Raw genomic sequence first — 24,998 nt, 5'->3', positions numbered from 1 at the left:
TAAACTTACTCTTTAATGTCAGGGGCCTCAAACTTGGCCATTTTGGTATTTTCGATGCGCTCTCTCCATTTCTGGCATTTTTTAAGTTATAGCTCATAATATGAAAATTTTCTTGGAAAAATTTGGTCATGTGACCCCAACTGCAAAGGGCCTATACCGGAGAATAGAGGATACTATATTTCACCACAATCACTACTAATCTAGCAATTTGATTGGCTAATATGCCGTTGTTGATAAGAGACCAGACAACACTCCACACATCGATGTGTCACGCTCTTGGTCACGCTCTGAAAAAAAGAACATTTTCTTTGATATTGACATTGCGGTAAAAAACAAATTGAATGTGGTTTAGCGTTGTCTTTACCCCTATCAACAGTGATATGCATCATCGTAATGGTCAAAATGTTGTGGACTTATGAGGCGCAGCTGAGTGAGTCCACAACAAATTTTAATCACTGTGATGAATCATATCATTGTCGATAAGAGTACAGACAACGCTAAACCACATTCGATTAGCTTTTATTAACCAAGCTTAGTCGGTCTGTATGGGAGAATCTTGACCGAGGTCATGAGTACAGACCAAATGCAGTGAGGTCTGTATACACGACCAAGGTCAAGATTCTCCCATACAGACCGGCTAAGCTCGGTTAATAAGTTTTTATTTTATGGCAAACAAGAAAAAATTAATTCGTTTAATAACTGGTTTGTGCTAGCTGACAGTTTACTTGCCAACGGCAATGAACTTGTCCTCTATACTTTTTTTCTCATCAGGCTTTCTGGCACTTCCATAAATAAATATTGTTAGGAGAAAATAGTCAATTCTTTTGCATTTTAGTTCACAACTTTTTCACCGCAAAATTTAATAGTTCTAGATGCCGGTCTAGATGCCAGTCTAGATGGGAAAATCTAGACCGCTTTCAATATCGATTTCAGCAAATCGAATTTGTGAATTTTGTAGTTCCCAGTCCTTGTGAAGCTAAACTCCAGAATACCCGGCCACTTATTAGCATCTCATTGAATAAGAATAGCAACTATTGCTATATACCTCGTTCTTCAAAGCACACCGGCACATGTAAATAAAGTGGCCGGGTATTCTGAAGTTGCTCCATAAATGGGAACAACTGTTATGCAGAATTTCGGGGGCCAAACAAGGTGTATCATGCGGGATGTGGAAATGGCGACTCTTTACGCCGCCCGACCTCCGCCATATTGGTTCTAGCCCGCAATGCAAACTGCTGATCACGAAAAACCCGCGAACTTGTGGTCACGGTCGAGGGAGACTGGCACTAGTATTTTACGAGATTGCTTTCGCTAGATTCGTTACACATTTTCGTTTGCGCAGTTTTCCAAATTTTAAGGAAGAAAAGTGCGACCCCTTCTCAGTTGGTGGAATATTCCTTAGTCAGTAGGGTATCAGGTTTAACAGCAATGACGCTGAAGGAGAAGGTTGGTATATTGCAATTGTTGATCAAGACAAATTTTACAAGGGAAAAACCATTCAAATGTTCAGCTGACAACTTGTGGGGAAACCCTTTTCTGTCAAGAAACCAAACAGCGCATAAGCTCTAAACTTTGACATGTTATTTCAGGCTAGAGGCTTTAGATCTGTAGTTCTCTAAAGACTGGGTTCATCCAACATATGTGATCGCCCATAGTTTGAGAATTTCATTAACCATTTTGCGTGAACAAAAATGAGTGTTCTCAAATGTCCGGGTGTTTTATCACAGTGTAATACATGGCTTTATAACATAGAGGTAATGTGGCAAATAACAATGGCCGTTTTCACACTAGAGACGGATAATCCGTCCGATTATCCGTCTATTTAGACGGATAATCGGACGGATAAAAATAGACGGATTATTTGTTTAAAATGAACACCCTTCCGTTTTCACACTAAGACGGATTATCCGTGCTGGATGGATAACCCGTCTTAGACGGATTATCCGTCTCTAGTGTGAAAACGGCCAATAAAACACGCTTTTTCTGTGTTTTATACTCTGATAAAACATGGGTTTTCGACCAGTCAGAGTGCTCACACTGGGTCCTATCTATATTAAAAATAGTGACAGTCATCAACATGTAATTGTGGTCGTTATCATGCAAAAGAAGTGAGTGCCTACTGAAGTGTGGATTTCAGAAGCTATGGCTGTATTTTCCCCTTCCCCCTCTCCCTCCACTTTGAATCAGGGCTAGGCTGTATGCAGTCACAAATTCCCAGCAAAACAAAGACAAAGAATGTTCAGACTACATTTTGCAATTCTGCCATAATCCTAGCTTTAATTAGTTCCTTATAGTTATCTAAATACAGATGTCAGCTCTAATTTTACCACTCATATGCCTTTCTAAAAAAATAATTAATTGTTTTGTTTTATTTGTTGATGGGTATACTATCAAATCAATGAGATGTCTAGTTTTACAGTACATAAAATATTAACAAAAGACAATTTTTTGCAAAGTGATATTATTTTGTCCAAGAATTCTATTTTTACTCCCTGCACTTTAATAACTGAAAAATAATGTTTTAATTAGCTTTCTTTACTTTGCTGCCAGTAAAGACCAAGTAATTTCCATATCTGGTAAAAAGAAAAAAAATATGACCTGGAACTCCAGAATTCTTCTTGCATTAGTAGGTTATCAAGCACTGTTGAGCTCAATGTTAAGATTAGCTCAGGTTAAAAGGCAAATCAAGAAGAATTCAGATGCTCCAAGTTTAGTACAGTTTTGTACAAATACAACCTTGTTAATGATATTGAAAACATACTAATTTTGAATTTGTGTATGTACGGTATAAATGCCAATAAAGGCTGTAACAAAATAATATCACCCTGCTTCAAATAATAATTTCAAAAATTGCATAGTCACAAGTCTATGCGCCCATTTACAAGTTGCCATAAATTTGACTTATTTGTTTCATACAGGAAACATCTATGGTCTGTGTTCAACTATGCCTCTCATCTTTACCATTTTGCTAGTTGAAATACAGTGGAAACCCAATTTTTCAAACCCCCCAGGAGAATGGAAATTGGTTTTTAAAAAACATCAAGAGGTTTGACAAATTGAAGGTAAATTTGTCCTACCATTGTTTTTGCTAAGGGAGCAAAATGTTGGTTTAAGGACGTTGGCACTAATTGTTTCTGCGCATCCTTACTGTGCACGCAAATTCAAACGCCACGTCATGCATGAGAATGCGCTAAGTAATAAAATGAACAATGATAGGTCGCATGGCCATTGCTATGGCTTTGCCTGGATGTAACGGTTACCCCTACTTTTATTTTGATGGATCATTTTCTCTACCGATTTTGTATGTTTAATAGTGAAAAAATGAAGAAAATCTATCGACTAGAAGTTTGAATTTTTTGCAAAATGCACCATCAAATTCCGTTCTTTTTAGCTCTTCATTTATCTGTGCAACGGTTTCAAAGGGTTAAGTTTTTTGAAAACGTTGGTAACATTTGGAATTGTTTACGCAACAGACCCACTTCTACAAAATATGACTACTTAAGATCGTTTGCCTCAGTTGACTCTCCTTTGTTATTTTTAGCTGTAGACCATGCTGAATTATGTGCACTAATTTTTCAAAATCAGGGTAGCTTTCCACGTGCTTTAATATCTCTGAAACAAAGTCAGTGACCCCCAATATTTTTTGCATTTCTGACATAACAAAAAATTTCTGACATAATAAAAAAAATCTATTGACTGGAAAATTTTTGCACGAATGTCCTTAAGAAATCAGGAGGTTTAGAAAAATTTAAATGCCACTGTCTAATTTTTGACAAATTGACACTTTTCTTATAAGCAGTTCAAAACTCTTGACATGTGCAAAGAAACGTACACAAGATTATGCTATCTCTTATGGCTTTGACCAGCATACTTTTAGCATTATAAATCCCTTAAATTTATAGGTTAAGCTGAATGCTAAACTTCATTGAAACAAGGTTAAACCTGGTCTTGTGCAGGATGACGTCCCTTGATTCGTCGAACACATATGCACCGATAATTAAGAACATTCATCTGTTAAGTTACTGTGAAACCTCTGTCAGTTGCAGGCCTCAGATGGCGATCTAAACAGTGTAATTTGATAATAAATTATTCGTAATAGTAGGAGTATAATAGTCCTAGCTAGACCATTGCATTAAGAACCTTAATTAGAAGTTTTTACTGAATTGTACAATGTTATTTATTCATTATCTGATCAGTGAATTTTGTGTTAAGAGAAACTCTTGATGAAAATTTTGTACAAATGTTTGCTGATTAAATTCACTGGAAATGAGCCAGTTTCAAATTGTATTTGTAAGAACCAACCCAAGGACATGTCACAGGTAAGTGGTTTTCAGGGGAAATAATGTGAGAAAAAATGTTTCTTAACTGTCATGAGAAGACAAAGAAATGATGTTAGCTTATTTTGAAATCAGTATTCTGAGGTCTTGTCCAGTTGAATTTTAGTAGGGCATGAACTCCTTTCATGTTTCATGTGATCATGTTGTAGGGCGGGCTGCAAATGAAGGGCTATATAAAAAAGGTCCTTGCATAATCTGGTAAAAATACATGTACAGTGCTGCACTAGGTATCTTATAGACCTTTCGATACAAAGGATACTAAACAAGACTTCAGAACACCAATCTCAAAGTAATATTTTGTCCAATCAAGTGAGAGCAGCAAAATGACCTATTATTTAATTTTCATGCCTTAAGCTAAGCTGCATCCTTCCTCTGTCTTGTTTTAGCATTTTAGCGTAAGGAATGGTGCCATATTATTACACAAAATGTGCAACAACTTTCTTTTGCGCTTAAATGGATATATTTTGTGACCCTATAACAAGACTCTTTTTCACACTTTTTTAAAAGTTGTGAAAAATTAATGTTGCAAAGTTTTGTAGAATAACATGATTTGTTAAGGGTTTCATGACCTCATGAATAAAATCAAACAGATGGGATGGTACTCAAATGTTTAAAAAGTACATGCTTTCATGATAACATAAACACCTCCTTGAATTGGAACAGGCAAATACTTGTTGAGGTAAATGTAAATGAATTTGGGGAGTGACCAATTGACTGCATTTGCAAATTAATTTTCAAGCCAAACTCTTCTGTGTAATTTCGGTAAATTTTAACTTAATGCAATGGTTTACTACATTGTAGGACTTAAAGAAATGAATTTGAGACATAAGAAAGAAAGGTAAAATTTTAAGGATTGTATTGCCATGTGACAATGGTTTGACAATTGTAGCACTAGTTGTCGGCAATAGTTAAAGAGAGTCCAAGTGATTCGTAACTCACAGAGGTTTCTGATAACAGTGAAACCTGTATTTAGCGGACACCTTAATGGGACCCTCATTAGTGTCTGCTTAATACAGGGTGTCCACTCAAAACAGGTTCTAATATGTTGTGCAATAATAGTTAATTATTAATTCCTTTGTAACACAGTGTAAAGATCAAACACTGCTCATAGGAGAATGTCCAGTCAGTCAATGCATCAATCTGGGATAATCACTTAGCTTTAAAACGACATTGCTGAACAATATTAAAGGATTCTCACCTAGACCTTTAGAAGTAAAAATCTGTTGAAGTGTCTGCTTATTGCAGGTTTTGTGCAAAAAAATGGCTTAATATTGGGCCCTGCATCCGCTTAACAGAGGTGTCCGCTAAATGCAGGTTTACTTTACAGTGAATGTGGGAAGAAAATTTTGGGACTTTAGTTGGTGTCCACTTAATAGAGGATGTCCGCTTAATATAGGGTCTGCCTAATACAGGTTTCACTGTATTACAAATTTATTGTTTCACTGGTGACTGAATCATCATAATTATACTGCAGGGCGTGTAGTTAAGGGGGTGACTATATGACAAATATAATCCCAGGCAGCACTTTCAGCCTGGTTAGGGAGGTTAAGATTTCAACTTGCAGCTTCCGATACAAATCCTCTTGAGATGAAATTAGTCGTTTAACACAAAGGTTCTGTTCACCATGTACCGGTATTCACCCCCTTAAATACACACTTGGAAACTTACAACTTTTCAACCAGTCAGAGTGATCTAAACAACACTATGTACAAAGATTTGCAGAATTTAGCTATTAATACTGATGACAGAGATTATTACTAAAAACAAAGTCAGTTTTCATATCATGATTAAGACACGATCCATGCAGACGAGTCATCTTCAGTTTCACAGTTCAAGGTTGCTGATTAAAAGTTCCTCTCTGTATTTCTCGTAGTGTCTTTCTCGTGATGCTTGAATAAGACAAGGTACCAAATGTTTGATGTCCATGTTACTTTAGTAAAACTGGCAGAACACGCATTCCAGCAAGAGCAACTATCCATGCCACTGTTCACTTTTATTTGAGATACCTTTAACTCTTTTAAAACTAACCTTTCTCCATGTTACTAATAATTATTGTCTGATGGTTTTGCTTCCTTGTCAGAGCAAGTCATCTGTGTCTTTGGTTTGATTTATACTTGATGTGAATTCTCCACAAATTCTTGAAGTATAAAGCAATGAAAGTTGTGTTTAATGTTAAGGATGACATCATTAGCTGGATGAAATGATCCTGGAAACAGTATAGCAAGCAAATAACAATTTTCATTATTTAAATCAACCGTTAAAATTGATCCTTCTTTAATGAGAAGTAGGACTTTTCAAATTCTTAGTTGTCACTAATAATTATTTAATACATTTTACTTATAATGTAGGCAGACTTGAAGAAGAATTTGAATTGTAAACAAGCAGTCATTAAGAACTACTGCAAATCCCTCTCAGTCCAAAGCTTGAAACTGGATTGGATGGATTTCTTTTAAAACTTGATGGATGATGCATGCACATCAAGACTTTTGATTAATCACCTCACCTCCCACTGTATTTAATCAATCTGGCCTTGATGCTGCTTTCTTTCCCCAGCTGTAGAGAAGCGTCAACTGCGGGTGGTCTTTGCATGGTCGTGCTATATATTGATCCTCTGTCTGGTGCCTAGCTCGTCACTATGTTGCAGTTGTTATTGTGATCCTGTGGCAATATTTAATCTCCATTATTACACTATCAGCACATCAATACTGACTAAAATCGGAACATATTTGGTCACTTCAATATTTTACTGAGCTGGGTTATTTCACCTGTTGAGTGTTCGTGGTGTTTACCAAAAGGGTTAAAATCTCTGAGAAATCTCCCATCGCCTGTTGAATTTCAGAAAATAAACGATAGCATCAGACAACTGTCACATGATTGATACCCCAGGACCTCAGCCATTTCACCATCACAAAATGTACTTAACCCTTCCTTCAAGATTGTGAATATATCCAGACACTTAATAGAGGGGAGTACAATAATTAAGTTTAAGATGAATACCCTTTGATCATTTTAAAAGCACTTACTTGCTTTTCACCCATCTCTACATAGTCAACATCTTCATGCCAAGTGTACACTCTAACGCCAACCACCTCTTGGCTGTCGGGACACACACCTTGTTCCAGGTCCTCCATCCAGTTGGTTCCCATCTCCTTTTTTGGTGTCCTCCTCTTTGTTGCCTTGGGTCTGTCCCGCCATTGGTAGCCTTCAAGGGAACCGAAGGCAGGGCAAGTCCTCCACAGGATCCAAACCCAGGTGGAAATCATGATAAGATTTTTACAAAACCCTTATAATTTTATAATATTCTTTATGATATGATCTTAGAAGTTCTTATAAGATTCTTACCTGAATTTTACAAGATTCATGGAAAAAATAAATCACAAGTTCTTGTAAGATTCTTGCAGAGTCTCTCAGAGATAGTTTGCTGTGGTGTCAGAATCTTATGAGTTCTTATAAGAAACCTACAAGATTTTGGAAGATTCTTACATTTTAGCCTCCAAGTATAAGATTCTTACAAAATTCATCCAAGTTCTTATAAGACCATCATAAGATTTTAATATGAGCTCTCACACTACTATAAGATTACGTAGGATTCTTCCAAGTTCTTGTAATAATGTTTTACAGGTATTTGAAAGATTCATACAACTGATCTTATAGCATGCTTTATTTAATAGATAAATGAAAATAAAAACATTCAAGATACCCACAAGATCTTGTACATTACTTATGACCAGATCTTGAAAGATTCGTAGAATATTTTTATTAAAAGTTCTTGTAAGATAATTTCAGGTTTTTGAAAGATTCTTACAAGACTGTAAAGTACTTTCTCTGAAGTTCTCATAAGATTCCTTTAAGATCCCTAAAGATTTCTTTTAAGAGTTGTAAAATCTTATTAAGATTTCCACTTGGAAATTACAGTCCAAACTGACAGCATCAGCGACAGTCCTGAAACAGATTTAGATGAGAATCATATTTGAATATCAGATCATAGTCAATATTTAAACATGACTACAACCTGAAGAATAATCAATAAAATCAGCCACTCAGACCGTGTTATTTATGGCACAAATGGTACAATAATTTGTAAGTATCGGACCCTGTAAAGTTCCTACTCAAAAGTTCTTTTTCAGTCAAAGTCTTGTAATAGATCCTGGATTAGCTGAGCTTGCTCAAGAGTATATAATATTTTACTGACAGGGATAGCGTTGGTCCTGGGACCTTTTCTTTCTGGACCTTAATTGATGCACTTATCCATTACATCAAGTCTTGAACCTGATATTTTGTTGTTCCAAAAAATACCTTTACCCCCATTGTGGAAGTATTTTTTGGTTTAGGCCTCCCACCCCACTGGAAATTCAGTCCAGCTCCATATTGCTATCCTTGAAACACTTGGGCTTTAAAATGAAACCCTCCACCCCCTCAGAATTTCAGATGACCTTCCGTGGGGTAGACATAAATATTTTCTGGAACTGTATATTCTCCCAATATAGCCCTCATGCTTTCCTTGTGCTTCGTTGATGTCATCTGAATCCAATTCTAAACATTTTGTGATATTCAGCACTACTCATTCTCCAGTTTACCCATCTCATAAGCCTTTAATTTACACTTACTTATTCCCTTTCATTCCCAGTGGAGCATAGGTCCATGGAAGCTGCAGGCCATCTTGTTCTGTCTCATCTTGAGCCACCTTATCAATCTACCTCCAGGTGTAGCCTGCCTTGCCCACCAGTCATCATCTGCTAGTCTCCTCCAGCTGTTCTTGGGATGGTCTTGGATCCTCTTCTCCTGGTAAGCCTTTTATACAAAGTGAAAATGGCTAGCTAAACATATTCCCTTAAAGGAAACCTTTGAAGCCAAACTTAAAGCTTGTTTGTGGTGCCATGCTTAACTGTGGTTTCTGAGGATGAAGCATTTACTAGGAATATTGCTACTCCCCGTGGATGGAATGCTAATCTATTGCAGCTTATTCCCCAGCATTCTGTCAAGTTGCCCCAACAACTTGCCACTATTCATTTAATATTCTCTTGAGCAGAGAAAGGAGCAACTAAAAACTGAAAACAATTTTATTAACTGTTTTGCAAAAGAATACTCAGAATTCCTTACTTCATGTGGAAAGAGAGCTCTTGTAAAGAGTTCATCTTCAAGACACTGTGATTAAGCATTCTTTTGTGTTCTTTTCCCTCTTAAGTGAATAGCTATATGAAGTTTCTCATCTCCAGGAACAATTTTGATATTATGGAGTCTCTCCAGATCTAGCCATTGAAGTGTAGCTGCTGGAACACTCTGCCTATTCACTTAAACACAAAGCTGCTCAAACAAGAGGAATATCATTTAGTAAGTTTTAAAAGAAATATACTGCAAGAAGCACTGCATATCAAGAACAATTGTGTTTTCTGCTCTTTGTAATGATTGGCGTACATCTGATAGAATTAAGTAAATGATTCCTACAGTAACATTTGGTCCCTTTGCCTTGATTAGCGTACGAATGATGTACCAATGTAAATTTTGAGAATTTGGAAATTCAACAAGGCAATTAGATCTATAGATTCATGCTTTCTAAAACTGATCTTTTGATCCTTTGAAATGGCTAAATCTCTTTTTTTTTCACAATATGCAAGTTCTATTGAGCATGTAAGTATATGTAGTGTCAGAAGAATTATTTTTGTACTATAAAATCCCCTATCTTTAACATAGCTACACCTTACAAAAGTTTGTGTCATTGAAATACCCTATAAAGTCCTTACCTCCTGTAAAAAAGGCAGCTGTTTTAAAGCTACAAAGCACTGCAAAGTATCATTTCACGATGTTCATTTCAGATAGACGGGGTTATGTATGTGTGACTTACTTGGTCTTGCTCTCATTTCCAAGGACAAACTGAGTACACAGCTGGACATTAAGGAATGTTGACATTATGCAATCCCCTCTAGTAGTACAGATGTTGATATTAAGCTGAACTTCTCTCTACTCAAGATATAGGTTTATGGATCAATCCCGATCAGCTTCTTTTGAAAGGTGCAAACAATTATCAGTGAGTTTGTTAATATTCTACTGGATGAGTTGTACATGTTCCTCTATCTCACTGTTAACATCGTCAGAGTTCTATTTAACAATGAGACCTGCAGCCCGCAAGGGCTACGGGTCAATAGCCCATGAGGCGAAGCCGAATGGGCTATAGACCCGTGGCCCTTGAGGGCAAAGGGTCTAATTGTTTTGGTATCACCCAACTAGTCGGACAGAAAAGGCAATAATAAAGTTAGCAAATGCAAGTTGAAGAAATATTTATTTGGGAATAAAACGAAAGAAAGCGTCACGCTTGATTGCGCCAATTTCGTTACTCAAGGACTATTACTAATAGTCCTCTAGTAGCATAGCCAATCAAAATGCAGGATTTGCATTAGTCCACTAGTTGGTTGATACTAATGATTATTAATATGCAATTCTAAACACTTCAGAAACTTTTCTAAATCTACAAGTTGAAATTTCTACTTCACATATAAAGGCAGCTGTTGTGGTGGGCTGCTGTTGGCAGGGCAGTAGAAATGACCTCTTCATGTTATTTTTCCCTTTTTTCCTCTTGGATGGATGATAACCAGCCTCTTTTCCAAGCAGACAGGGCATTTAGGAACTGAATGACAGGTGGATCCCAGCAAGAAATGTCGATATCATGGAGGTCCTTCATGAAGTGACTGGCCGGTTTGAGCATCACCCTAACAATTCACCTGAATACAAAACTGCTTGAGATGGAGGAACATTAGTAGGTTTCCCTCTGCCTTTCAACAGCAAGTTCAAAACCCAACTGACAATTATAATTTTTCTGTTTTTAACTGCATCAGTCATAATAAATTATATTGAAACTGCTTCAAAATAAAAACATTAAAAAATCATACACTACAAGTAATTTTCCCTAATGGCTCATGCACTGTTCTTAGTTCTGAGATTTTGGTTCTCCATCAAGATAATATCCTCTCGTTTATTGCAGTTCTTTGCTAAAATGTATGTATGTTCCATGAATTTGTCCCCCAGCATCAAGCTTTAATGTCCCTGTTCATACCTTTGTTGTAAACTTCTCAAGACTGCTTTGTTGTTGACTGTGCTAATTCGTACTTACTCTTGATCCATCTGTCCATTTCTTTCCTGTTATTCTAGCAGCAGCAGCATATGAAAGGCATCTGTCAGGTTTGTGTGATTGTCTGCAACAGCTGGTCTGTTTATATTGGTATGTTTGTTTGGTTTCAAGAGATGACTTGGTGTGGCAGTTAGGGATGAATTCTTCTAAGAAACTAACCACATTACAAGAAGTTAGTAGTTGTGAGAAAAGTTAAACATACAACGTACCTTCGTATTAAGATGATCCAAAGAGTGTTCAGTGGTGACAGTCATAATCCTGAAACAAAACACACCTGCCAAAATCAGGTGATTCCAGAGAGCTTCCTTTTAAGGATGTCCCCGAAAATGGACGAGTTTTGATTTTGATGATTTTAGTAAATAATACATGAAGTGATTGATTTGAAACAGAAGTTTGCCCCCGAAAGTGGGCTCATTTAACAAAACTCATGTCCCTGAAAAATGGACACTTTGATTTTTTTGTTATTTAAGGCAGAAGTTTATGCTGCTGAAAGTTCACTTAATGTTAATATAAAATTAATAATGTAGCTGTAGCTATACTAACTGGTTTAGGAAAAAAGCACACTGACACTCATGTTTGGTAGTTTTATTATATGCAGTATGTATTATATAATTATTTTATTTAAGTTACATTACAATTTTACAATGTTACTCTCAGTGATTTCTTCCTGTGTTTGCCATGCTTTTTGCTCCCGAAAATGAGCAGTGCACACGAGCCATGAGTACTATGCTTTTTACAATAACAACAATATCTTTACAGTGCAAAAATCCACAGGACCTAAATTAATCCATGAGGGGAAGCGCTCCTTAAGGTGAATAATTTAGCATCCAGAGAAAGCCAAGAGTGTTCCAGTGTCAGTAAAGTCAACACTTTATTTAGAACACCCAGGGCCCCTGAATGGACTTCGCATTTGTCTGTCAGCTTTGGCTTGCTAACGAGACAATGTCGTTACCAAGCCTTCACATGTTTGCAGCTGGATTATTTACCAGCACAAAAACCGAAAACCGGAAGCCGAACCAAATAGCTAATACAAATGTTAAATTTAAATTAACTAGTAAATTAAAAGCAACTGTATGTTATATTACACTGGAAGACAACACCTGTTTCAAACCTCACTTTCGTCTGCATCATATATTTTTTTAAAGCAGGATAGTTCAAACAATCCACAATGTTGCCAAATAAGGTGACTAAGATGAAAATTGGACACTGATGTCATCCTGCATTGCAACATAACATACAGGATTGCTCTCTCTCAACGTACCTCACGCCAGGTTGTGGAAACCTAGCTTGTATATCATTGCTCAGACCTTCAGCCATTGGATATTACTGCTGCTTCAACATAACTGCTGCCAGAGAAATGCTTCAATGACAAGACAAGTACTAATAACATCATATCTTGGTCTCATCCAGTGGTTTCCTTTAACCATAAATCTCAGGTGTGTCCATCCCTTTTGATGAGATAACCTTGCAATCTATCTTGATGCTGTGTGATATCTTTCAATACTTGATGATCCTGTGAGAGGTCAGTTCTCAGTCTACTAATTCAGTCGTGACTGAAAGCAGTCTCTTATTAGCCTTCATAATTTGGAGTTGGGCATGAGGTTGATGACATCACTCTTGATGACATCACCCTATAGAAATGAATTTGTCTTCGAAACAACTGCGAGAAGTGAATACCAATAACAAAATCAAAGGCTAGAACTGCATTCTGGAATATAAGTACTCTCTAGCACTGGTAGATCTACAAATCTATAGGTCACAAGTTAGGTCATTAGTTCACGGAGAACGTAGGCCATGAAATATTGCTGTGTTGGGTTACTGATTACATAAGAAGAAGATAAGCATTCACCTCAGTGACAGGTATCGGTATTGAGATATCTATTCCTAAGTAGAAACGAATTAGAAGTTGATCCAAACAAGACTTTTCAGAAAGATGACTGCAATCTAGTGATGCACAACAGCAACAACAAATGTCATTCACCCTGAGCAGGTTTAGGTATTTTCTAAATGCCACAGTAGAAACTCAGAGAATTGAGTGCAAGATGTTGTAAAGGAATCATCATGAGTAAAATGTCCATCAAGTGTGATCCTTCAAAATGGTTCCTGTACAATGTAGGTATCAAATCTATGGCAAGACCAGTTCAGTAAATTTATCTGGTTTTGAGCAGTAGAATAGGATACTCCCAGAGTCCCACAGTTGCTGTTCTTAATGGCCAGTGAAACCTTGTGTTATGGGCCAGTGAGAAGTTGGTAATATTTGTATTGACGTCCCATGATGTTGTGTAGTACTCTGACTGGTTTGTAGTTCTAGCTCAGATGTAAACAATTTTCCTGGTGTAAATTAGTATTAATTGCTGCATAGACCTGAAGAGTCTGTAAGCCAGAGCCAATCCCAATCGAGGATCCTCAATTGAAAGTGTATTTTAAGAATTGATCAATAGTAAAAGGGAGTCATGGGAAGACATGGTTAAGGTAGTATAACAAATAATGGTTTCGCTGGTAATCTTTCGCAGCATCAATAACCTACTCATCAATGGTATGTACTGATCCATGCCTGCAAGGACGTGCACAAGTTTTCTGCAGCCACCCTAATAAAACAGAAAGGTTGAGACTCAAACTAATCATCCTCCAAATAAAGCAGAATAGAAGTATAATTTACAGTATGTTTGTCATCCAACATTTGAATAATTATAAGAAGGGGGCTCAGTGATTCAATTCACCATGACACTATCACTCTTTATACAGGTTTCTGTATTTAAAGAGATGCTGATGTACTGCTTGAACTATTAAGGTTCAACCAAGTCTTCTTCTAAAGGAATTGCAAATTCTCTGAAATTAATATTATCAGCTGAAACTGGTTAACACAGCATCCATGATGTTTAAGTTGACCATTAGAGGTCAAAATATATTGGGAATCTAGCTTAGGCAGAGGCTACTACCAGTAACTCACTGGTTGCAGGCAGCAATTACATTGACATCTCTATCTGGCCCCAGTAAGGTGCATTACTGACAACTGAGAAAAAGAAAGAACTTGAACCAAGTATCATTTAGGAGAATCCTTTATCATGGAGGCTGTAGATGAATCAGCTGATATCGAACATGCTGATGAAGCTGTGGACTTTGACATTCATCAACCCTTGAAGATGTCAGTCAGGTCATAAGTGGATGAAGTGTTACTCGCTGGCTGGCTGCATAAAATGTTTCTCATAATGTTTCTCATACACGAGAGTGGGGTGAGGCAGTAACAGATATCAAAAGAGGGGGGAGGGGTTGATTATATCAATCTCGAAAAAGCCATATATGCAGCAGGGTCGTACCTTTGTGCCATTATGAGGTAAAACCTGCTTTTGATTAAGTCCTGTAGAACGATGAAGCCACTAATGAGTATCAAGAGAGTCTAGGAAGGCATAGTTGAGATGACTGTCAGAAGTAGTTTTGTGCACTCATGAATAATCTTGCCATGACGTGTACTGTTCACATATGCACAAATCCAAAATTCCTATATCATGATAACACGCACATTGACTGGCTTCCTGGGCATTAATAGGAAAAAATAAGAGATGTTTCTTGCGACATTTGCATTTGAGAAGAAGAGTCAGGGTGAGAGGTTCTTGACAATCAGCTTGTCACAGCTATGGCTGTACCAAAGAAACACTGACATAATAAGGGGCAGTGCATCGTGAACACACTGGAGATGCTTGCCAGTCTTTTAAACTTCAAGTGTTGACTGAGGGATTTAATAGTTTTAATTAGAACAGAATGTGATCAGGCTCCTATCAGTTTGCTCTTTACTTAGCTTCCTTCCTCCCTAAGACAGTATTCCACTTCACTCTTCTTTGGTTTAATCTTCTACTTGAATACAAGTGTGGTAAAAAAAAAATGCTGTAATTGATATGAGGAAGTCTTGACAATGCTGTACTATTCTAAGTTCAGCCAAGTTGTCTGGTGTACGTAATAGACATGCTGGTAATTGCCTCACCTTGGGCTGACACCTTGCCGTGGTGGTGAAGCTTACATGTCTCAAGTTTGTGTAAGCCACTGGGAAATGAGGCAGATGTGCTGCTCATATCAGTGGAGGAAGAGATGCACTGATAGAAGGAGCACTTTGAAGGAGTGCTTAACCATGAGGAGCCACCCAACCCTCCAGAAGTAGAGTCAAGCAACAAACTAAACATCAGGACAGGTTGTATTACATTGCTGAGATCAGGAACGCTATGAAAAAGTTAAAGGAAGGCAGCAGGCTGTGACAATATACCACCAGAGGCAATTAAGGCTGGGGAGTGGAGTGTCAGTGGAGGTTTGTCTGGACCAAATGCCAAATACCAAGCAATATGGACCAAATAGCAACACTGAGGATTATTGTGGAACAAAGCATTGAGTGGCAGTCCTCCTTGTGTGTCAACTTAATAGATTTTGAGAAGGCTTTCGACAACATCAGCAGAGAGGTGTTGTGGAAGTTGTTGTGTCACTACAGGATGCCTGTCAAGATAGTTACCATAGTCGGAGCTCTTTATGAGGGTTTTTCTGGGCAGGTGGTACATAATGGACGGAAGACCTAACCACTATGCACAAGGACTGAGCCAGACAAGGCTGCCTGCTATCTCTCTTGCCCCCGATTGCAGACCAGGACAGCTTTTGATAGGAGGCATGGTATCCAATGGTCCTTCACAACATCTTTAGAAGACCGATGATCTGACCCTACTGTCGCACAGAATGCATGACACGAAGGATCAGACACAGGCCTTGGAGGAGCAAGGTGCAAAGTGAAGATCATTGTTGCAAAGACAAAGCTGATGTGTATCTGTACCAAACGCGGTGATGGTGTGTGGATTGAAGAGGAGCAGTTCGAGGAGGTGGACGAATTCACATACCTCGGGAGCATTCTAAGTAACAAGGGTGGTACTGATGAGGATATCCAGACATGGATTGGGAAGGCAAGGCAGGCATTTGCCATGTTAAGACCAATATGGCGGTATATGGCACTGACAATGAAGACAAGTTAAGAGTCTTTGGGTCAAATCTGAAGGCTGTGCTCCTGAATGGATCTGAAACTTGGCAGTTGACCAAGGGATTGAAGCAGAAGTTGCAAGTATTCATCAATAAGAGCCTGAGGAATATCCTGTGCATTTGGTGGCCAAGACCAATACAAAATGAGGAGTTTTAGAGACAACCAGGGCAACGACCTTTAGAGTAGGAGATTAGACAAAGAGCTTGGGGTTGGGTTAGCCACACACTGAAGAGACCAGATGGATACATAGCCAAGAGGGCCATAGGGTGGAACCCACAGGGGGAGCACGAGAGAGGGATACCCCAGCACAGCTGGAGGTGCACAAGAATGGCAGAGTTAGATGAGAGGCAACTCACATGGTGGGAAGTGAAACACACTGCTCAAATTTGGGTCAGGTGGCGGGCACTAGAGGACGACCTATGGTCCACCCAAGTGGAATGAAGAGGATTGACTGAGTGAGTGAGCGCTGGTAATTGAATTCTGGTGTAATACAGGGATACATTATGTCAACTTTACTGCCAAGCACTGCCATCAACTGACTGTCATTTTGTACAAACAAAGAGAGCAGAGTAGAGAAATGTGCTGGACACTTTCTGTTGTTCTGGAGGATCTAGATCATGCAATATTCTATATCAGCCCATTCATGTCATGAGGTAGGCAAAGTCTTCATCCAGCTACCATTTCCAGACTGCCAGGGCTTACTCCAGTTTCAGAGGTTGAAAATGACTAAGAGTATTTCATCTTCCCTGAATGGGATGTTAGTATCCCCCTCTCATCATGGCATGCAGCAAATTTGTACATGAGTTAGGGTGAAAAATTAGGCCTTCAAATACGTTGCTTCTGGGTGAATATGAGAGGACCATAAGATAAAAAGGTTTAGGGCCCTAGCCTATCCCAGGCACACCTGAAGGAGGACCCAGAGACAGAACTCTAAGCTTTAAACCTAGCTGGCCAAGTGACTTCCAGATGCAACAAGAATGGAGAGACCTTGTTGTTTCCCTGTGCAAAGCATAGCATCCAAAGGATCAGAAATGACTGACAAGGACAACAGAATTTCAATGGCAATGCTTGTTGACATCATTGTTTTGCACCCCACTTTTACAATACAGGAGAGATACTTTGTTTCCTTTAGTCTGACTAGTTCTTGGCCATCTTTAGGCAGGTATCCTTTGTTCTCCTTCCAAAGCCACCCTGTTTGTTTCCTTTTTGAATTTTTCTGCAACTTGTACTCTATCTGACTGGCTGGTATATTCTCATCTTCCTAATCTTAGCTGCAGAACCCCCAGGAATGGAGAGACCTTAGGATTTGTTTCCCTGTGAGCCACTTAGTGGTAAAGGATTTGTGTTGATAATGGTGATGATAAGTCATGCATTCCATGTGTGACTGCATAAACTTAGAGTTTCATTCTTCCTGCATCTTGATTGCTTCTGTTGTTTGTGTTTCTTTAGCTGTCCATGTTCCACCATAGAATAAACAGCAAGATTCGTGATGTTTGTGATGATGACAATGAGGATAATGATAATGATCAGACATACATGTCACATGTGGGTGGATAAATGTTTTTGCATCTTGATTGCTTTTGTTGTATGAGTTGTCTTCAAGTCGTGAAGCTTCAATGGCAATGCTTGCTGAAGTCATCATACCTAGGCAGTCAAGGCCACAATGATACGTTGGCATCCACTGCAATCCTTTGCACAGGTGCTCCATGTCTCCATCTCAAGTCAGGTCCTGTTCTTCCGCTGCTGAAATTTTCTATAATTTACACTGCTTGTCTACCTTGTCTAATACTACTCTCATCATCCTAACTGTAGCAATAGGCAATTTTCATTATGATGTCATGCCATAAGTGAGAATCCTTAAAGCGTTGTTTAGCTCACTGGGATTGGGCTGCTATTTATTGTATTTATTAGGAAAAAATCTGAACTCTGGTTGTTTTAGTCAAATGACATCATAGTGCAAACAGCCTATTGTTTGGTGATTATCTTCTTGGCTAGGTCCTGGATTCCTCTTTTTGTCAGAGCATTAGCAGCTTCCAAGGTACTTGCAGTGATTCATTGATTGGCACTCCTGCTCATCTGCCAACCGGCTGGCTGCCTTTCCTCTTTTGGTTAGCTCAATGATCCTTGTCAGCTATTATCAAAGGCTACCTATCTAGCTGATATGAGCTGAGGTGTGTGCTTTGTCCCTTGATCCCATGCCCTAGTGCCTTTAAATTTTGAGGGTTTTTACTTTCCATAGTTATCACACTGATAAAAATTCACCCCTAGAAAAAGATAAATATTATGATTCATCCATGCATTTCGCAAATATGTGCGACAAAATTTGGAAATTTAAACCAATTTTGGAAGCTTTTTCACAAATTCTAAACCTTGCAAAAAATAAAAGGCATTAGGGTGAGTACTTAGATGCCTAAAAACTAGTCTAAGCTTTTCCTTAACTACCTTCCTGCACTATCTGTAAACGTCTGGTTGAACCTTACCAAAAAAATTTCACTTATCAGTGTGAAAACTGTCAAGTGAAATGTAAAAGAATAATTGACCTAGGCGCAACTAAGCGGGAGTCGAAACGCAGACAGAACAATGACATATCTCATGTCTCGAATGTGAAGTCACAAAATGAAGCCAGAGTAAAGTCGAAATGAAAATAAAGCCGATTTGAAGTCGAAAAAAGCCGGTTTAAAGTAAAAACGAAGTCAAACTGAAGTCGAATTACAACCGAACTCGAAGTCGAAATAAAGCTGAATTCCAGTCACTGGCAGAATAACCTGAAAAGAAACCCAAATTAGAAAGGCAAGAGGGAGGAGCCATCCCACATCCAGGGTCCCATTAGTAAATCTAATTAGATTATCTATTTAATTAAGTGAAGTCAGAAGTATATAGACTTCTGGCCGAAAGTGTGTGCTTTGTATGCTTTGTAAGGTTCATCCAGAGCTCTATTTACCCACCCCTCCCAGCCCACAGTGAATGTACTGACCACCACTTTGATTTTTCATCAGAGTCCTGTCTGGCTTGGGTGTAGCACTCAGCATATTGATGAATAACAGGCTGGGTGGTCTGTCTCTGAAATGTCTTTTTTATGGCAGTGGCTGACTGGAGAAGAACTGGTCATCATGAAATGAAGAGAGCTGAAAAATAAAACAAGGCAGTTAATGAAGAACAAAGTGAACATCATCCGACTGTAATAACTGCACTTATCCTTTGCACAGTTGACACAGTTTTGGTGTGAATAGGCTTTTTGATGAACGATATAGAAATTCATCATCTTTGGAAATCGAACAGTTATGGCGCGAAGTAACCCATGTGGAATGCGCACAATTTCTGTAAGATCTGATTTTGTTAAATTATTTACATTGATCACTCATTTATTTTCGAAATCAGATATTATGAAATTATTTGGCATAGAATTCTAACCTCAGTGGAATGTTCTAGTCCGATCCCAAACGTAAAAAATGCAATTAAAGTAACTTCCCCAAGACAGAAAACTAATTACTCTGTTTTGTTACTGACTTAACCCTTAACCCTTATCCCTTTTAAGGGAAGTATTCCCCAGATGGAGTTGTTTTCCAAAAGGTTTTCCCGCCAAACCATAACCGCACCATTGCTCTCACTTTTCGTGAAATTTAATCCGGAAAAAGCTTTAGGACAAGGAGGATTTCAACGAAAACTGGACTGAACTTAACTTTATGTCGAGTCGCATTTGTAAACTTGAGAAAAAAAAAACCTAAAATTCTTAGAAACGTCTTGGTGCAGTGTCCATTACAAACAATTTTATGAATCAACAGTTTTTAACAAAATAAAGAAACATCGTTTAAAGAATAGAACAAGGCGCCTACCTCGAGTGCGGGTTGATGAAGAAACGCCAAGGTTGTGAACATGGTGTTTCAATGTCTCCACGTGTTTTGTTCGGGAGTGAAGATCGGTGAACACTGCTGGAACTGAATTCCTTCATGAGCTGAACTAGAAAGTCGCTTCAGGGGCAATTTCTGCTAACAGCATTAAAACTTAAGTTAAGGGCTAAGTAAATTAAACTTAAATTATTTGAAAAGTTACAATGTAAAAATGAAAAACACCTAAGGAATGTCATGTTTGGTTTGTCACGTCTCGAAACATTTGCGCGGTAAAGTATACCGGAAATTACTGAAACACAAAATAGCACTGACCTCATTCCTTTTGTCAAGAAATTTCTTTTCAACAAACTTCTAAATGTTGATGGATTATTTTTGACGTAGATAATTTAGGGAAGAAAGCAAACTGTAAAGATCTTTTTTCGGATACCTGGCGCTCATATTCGCTGGATCTGTCAAAAGCTGAATGAACCCTGTGCCAACTGCGCCAGGGTTTTAGCTGAACCTCACTATCCACACATGCTAATGTTGTATCCTGATTGGCGGTGGCTCTTTGCTTTTCTAGGGCTTCCCATCACTAAACAGCTGCAAAAAATCTCTTTCACTCTTATTAATTTTGCTAAATCAGAACTAAGTTTTTTTGTGATTCGCAAGGGAATGCTGTGTTAGGTTATTTTTTTCTTTTGTTGGCAAGGATTTTACGCGAACATTGATGTTATCCGACATGAGTTAGTTTGAATTCCTGGTTGGCTCTTTTTCCTAGCGGATGTTTTTACAGTGACAGTGACAGTTGCTTCCCACGTGGGATAGATCCAAGTGCTGATTGGCTGTTTTTTCGCGCGGATCGTCTCTTTTTCAAGCAGATTTTCTGTGGGTTACGCCTACTTGTCCACCCTTTTCAGTATAAAATCATGGCAAATTTATACGCTGCGATTTGTCCGCCCTATTTGCTGGTTCAGTCAAACAAGTCAAGATATAACAACGAATTTTCGGCCCGATTTGTTTACTTCACTTGAATCACTGGATGAAAGTAGGTCCAGTTTCTAAATCTGTTGCAATTCAACAGTATTGAAAATGCTATGCTTCGCATAAAAATATACTCGGATTTTTTCTCGCTCTTGCGGCGGGGGTCACCACAAAACCCATCATACCTCGGAATATCTATATCTCTACATGCCATAAGGCTTTGGCATTCCTCTTCCATCCACTTCAGTTTCCCGCTAGAGCTGACAGACACCCATCAATCATTATCCATGTTGGAGGTCGACCTGGTCTTGACACCCATCATATCAGCTCAGATTTTATTATCAGAACTTACGTTACAGATCAGAAACTCGAAGTCTGAGTTTGTGTGTTAGGGGTGGGGGAAGGGCACCCACTGCGAATTCACGGGGATCGGGAACCCATCGATGAACATGCACCGTTGCGCAAAGTGGACCGCACAAGGGAAAGCTCGGCGAAACGACCTGGAAACGAAGGGGAACAGAAAGGAATGCGTCACGATCAGTTTAGCAAGGCCAGGAATTCCTAAACGCGGAAGGACTTGAGTAAAACCATTCAAGCCACGCCCTACTTGTATCCCTGCATAGCCGAGAATACAGATTTCCAAGAATAATGGTATAGCGCTCCTTTCTACTTGTTTCTGTACTGCTAAAAGCATAAAGTCCATATGACTACGACTACATTGAATCCAGAGACTGAAACCAAAAGTTCAATTCATCAGGCCCATTTTATTTCCATTAATTAATTAATACATGGAAACCAACAGTTCAATAGTTATTAATATCAAAAAAGACTGAACAGATTATCTATACACTGTACCACGGGGGTACTCCTTTATATGGGCTTTATAGGTATGTGGGGCCCTAAAGGGTAGGGTTTTTCAGCCGTTTTGGTCACAAATAGGGTATCGATTTTGGCCATTTTGGTTATAAGTGGGGAATGGTTTTAGCACCCCAGTCTTGAATTGGGTATGTTTCCTGAAGACCGTCAATAAAAGCCCTTCAATAAAAGCTCTTCATAACTTATGTTTAGGGCAACTGTGTCAGCCGGAACAGTCATAAATAGGCTATCGAATTTTTGGTCAGGTCATAAATAGGGTAACAAAAAACGCAGATTTTGGTCATAAATAGGGAAAGGGTGTTGAGAAGTGGGCCGCACACCCCACCCAACTTTTCTGGAAGTACCACCCCCACCCCCACCCTCGATCAATACATTTTGGTATTTCCCGTCTAGTAATTACTTTTGTCTTCTCTTCTACAGAGATTTGTTTCTTAGTATAATCAAACAGGGAGAATTAGAGGAACTATCCAAATGTCTATTAGCCTTCACTACAAAATTATCTCCACCACTGAAGTATACAAAATACAGTCATTTAGATACTTAGTCATGTTCTGGGACAAGGGGGTGGGAGCCCGGGAAAATAGTGGGCGCGAGGAGAAAGGGTGGAAAGTAGGAGAAAAATGCAAAACGTTAATTTTTGCCTTTTGTAATTAAATGTCTTAGAATACTTTCAAACAAAAAACCCAAAATGTTTTTTGACTTGCATTCTGTGAGACTTCTGAGCCAGCGATCAAACGAAAATGCGCGCTCGGGCTAAAAGACAGGCTTACTTCTGGTGAACTCTGTAAAACTTTTTACTAACCTGCCTTCTTACGGTGGTTCCGTCGTAGGTCACAAAATGTCAAAAGGCATGAGTCCACATGTGTCATGTAATCTGTCAAAAGAGGCAAGCAAGACGAGCGAGGCTGAATACAAATTATCTTTAACCCTTTAAATGTTTTTCTCGTTACTCCGTTATTCCATTTAGTAACACTCGGGAGGGTAGGACGTCCTTCCCACGTTAACAGTTTTGCTCAGTTGGCTGGCCTTCGGTACGCCGTGAGCTGCCCCGTCCTTCATTGAACAAATACAAATCATCCAGCGCACGATTCCACTTGCTGTGTCTTACCTGTCTTTGGCTAATCTTCGCGGTATTCCGAGTCACCTAAGTCCAGTCCCTGAACTATTTTGAGCCCTGGGCAAGGAAGGGATCGGAGAGTTCAGTGACAAGACTAGAGGGAAGTCCAGCTGCAATTAACTGACAGGGGCACACAACAAACCAATGAGTCAGAATTAATCAGGGACCATTATGACTTCGATTTATCTAACAAATAATCATTTCTAAAAAGGTTCCACTTACGGGCAAATTTATATCCGATTTATTCCAGAATCCTTCCCCCAGCCAGCAGACTGGGGACGAGAAAGAACATGGCAGGTCACGAAATGGAGAGCTGGATAATTTTCGATGGAAGTAATCCCCTCAGCGACTTTCTTGAAAAAAACCGACCTTCCTCTATGAAGCTTGTAAATATGGCGGTTTTCGCAGGTGATCCTCAACGACGACCAACCGTATTTGAATTCCCATTGTCGATTCCCGAACCTCAGAAACAGATACTTCTTGAAAGGTGGGAAAAATTAAAGACAAAGAAACGTGGGAAGATTACCAACGACGATGTGAAACATTTAGCAAAGAAACATTCTTACAAGTCAGGGAAGTGGTTATTCAATTGCCCAAGGTAGGAAGAAAAGTATAATATTTTTGTTTGGAAACAAGCGGTTCTTTCTGATCAGCGCTTCGCTCCTTTGGAGGCCGAATACCAATTTGACCGGAAGCCCGGAATTTTCGAAAAAATTCCAGATCTAAATTTACATATACCGGTAACTAGCGGTAATCAAAGATTAGTGGAGTGCGCTCGACGTCTTTAGTTGGTTTCACTTTGGTTAATTTCGTTTACCGATATTCAACCCATCTTTCTCAATCGACATTCATGCACGTATCCCCTGCGGAGTGTGTTGCGTGACAAAACGCGATGCTCACGCAATGTGCTATTAGTACAGTACCAGGAGGAGAGCGTGAGGTTTTGTAAAACCAGAAAAATAAACGACTTTGTGACAGTCTAACCCAAGTTTTTACGTACGTAGTCTCAGGAGTAGTGTAAACAAGCTCATTCTCCACAAGAAACCAATTCATTTTAAAATTAATTCCAATTTTTAAAGTTTATACCTTTATTAATGATTGAGAAAGTCATATTACTGTGATTAGCTGAGAGCCGACCAATTTATATTTTTTAAAAGATAAATAAAGATAAATTTGCACTGCAGTTGAAAATAGTAACATGCGTGAATATGTAATTTTCTCAGTCATGCACAACCATTTTACCATTCAAGTTTTCTCTCACTGTGACGGACCAAGGAGAAAGAGGGACTGCTCTTGATATGGTATTTTTACACTATCAATTTAAGTAATTTAGATCTGAAATCTTGAAAAACTAAGAAAAACGGCCTGGAATCTGATGCAATAATATTTCCTCTGTATTACAGCACTAACATTGATGAAATCTGGACCAGTGTTGCCAAAGCAGTGGTGAGTGGCACCCTGGGAAGTGCTGCCAATGTGTTTACGAGTGACAACCAATTGATGGAGTATACTATTCTCGTCTACAATGAAGATTTCACAAAGAAAGAGCAAGTGTGGGCTGTCGAGAGAAGTCTCAGGACTTTGGGAGTGACATTTACATTACGCTACAAGCCCAATATTTACACAACACTGGGAATTTACGCTGGTAACGAATGGCAATTAGAACCAACAATATATCATTCATGAATCTGCATGAAGAACATTACTTGTTGATCAGACGTGCAGT

The 24,998-nt window shown here is 38.7% G+C and overlaps 1 protein-coding gene and 2 long non-coding RNA genes across 9 annotated transcripts; 2 read left to right on the top strand and 1 right to left on the bottom strand.

Moving 5' to 3' along the window:
• Positions 1-627: 627 nt before the first annotated feature.
• On the top strand, positions 628-20,159 carry LOC145492904 (uncharacterized). 7 transcript variants are annotated; one of them, XR_014050071.1, is made up of 4 exons: positions 628-1,446; positions 8,965-9,122; positions 9,523-10,362; positions 10,928-20,159. It is a non-coding gene; the product is annotated as an uncharacterized LOC145492904 (long non-coding RNA). The 7 variants fall into 7 exon arrangements; XR_014050072.1 differs by having other exon boundaries at positions 9,523-11,088; positions 11,484-20,159; XR_014050070.1 differs by having other exon boundaries at positions 9,523-11,088; positions 11,481-20,159.
• Positions 1,801-7,959, bottom strand: LOC145492897 (uncharacterized). The gene is made up of 2 exons (XR_014050063.1): positions 7,361-7,959; positions 1,801-6,995 (listed from the first exon to the last, which is right to left on the bottom strand). It is a non-coding gene; the product is annotated as an uncharacterized LOC145492897 (long non-coding RNA).
• Positions 20,160-20,252: 93 nt separating the features above from the next.
• LOC145492886 (UPF0696 protein C11orf68 homolog) lies at positions 20,253-24,969 on the top strand. Its single transcript, XM_081472265.1, has 2 exons — positions 20,253-23,870; positions 24,676-24,969. The coding sequence occupies exons 1-2, from the start codon at positions 23,563-23,565 to the stop codon at positions 24,956-24,958; spliced, it is 591 nt and encodes a 196-aa protein (XP_081328391.1). The 5' UTR covers positions 20,253-23,562; the 3' UTR covers positions 24,959-24,969.
• Positions 24,970-24,998: the final 29 nt, after the last annotated feature.

Source organism: Orbicella franksi, chromosome 1, assembly GCF_964199315.1.
Source record: "Orbicella franksi chromosome 1, jaOrbFran1.1, whole genome shotgun sequence".
NCBI classification, from domain to species: Eukaryota; Metazoa; Cnidaria; class Anthozoa; order Scleractinia; family Merulinidae; genus Orbicella; species Orbicella franksi.
Note: the sequence above shows the minus strand (reverse complement) of the source record. Positions and strands in the feature narration are given on the sequence as shown.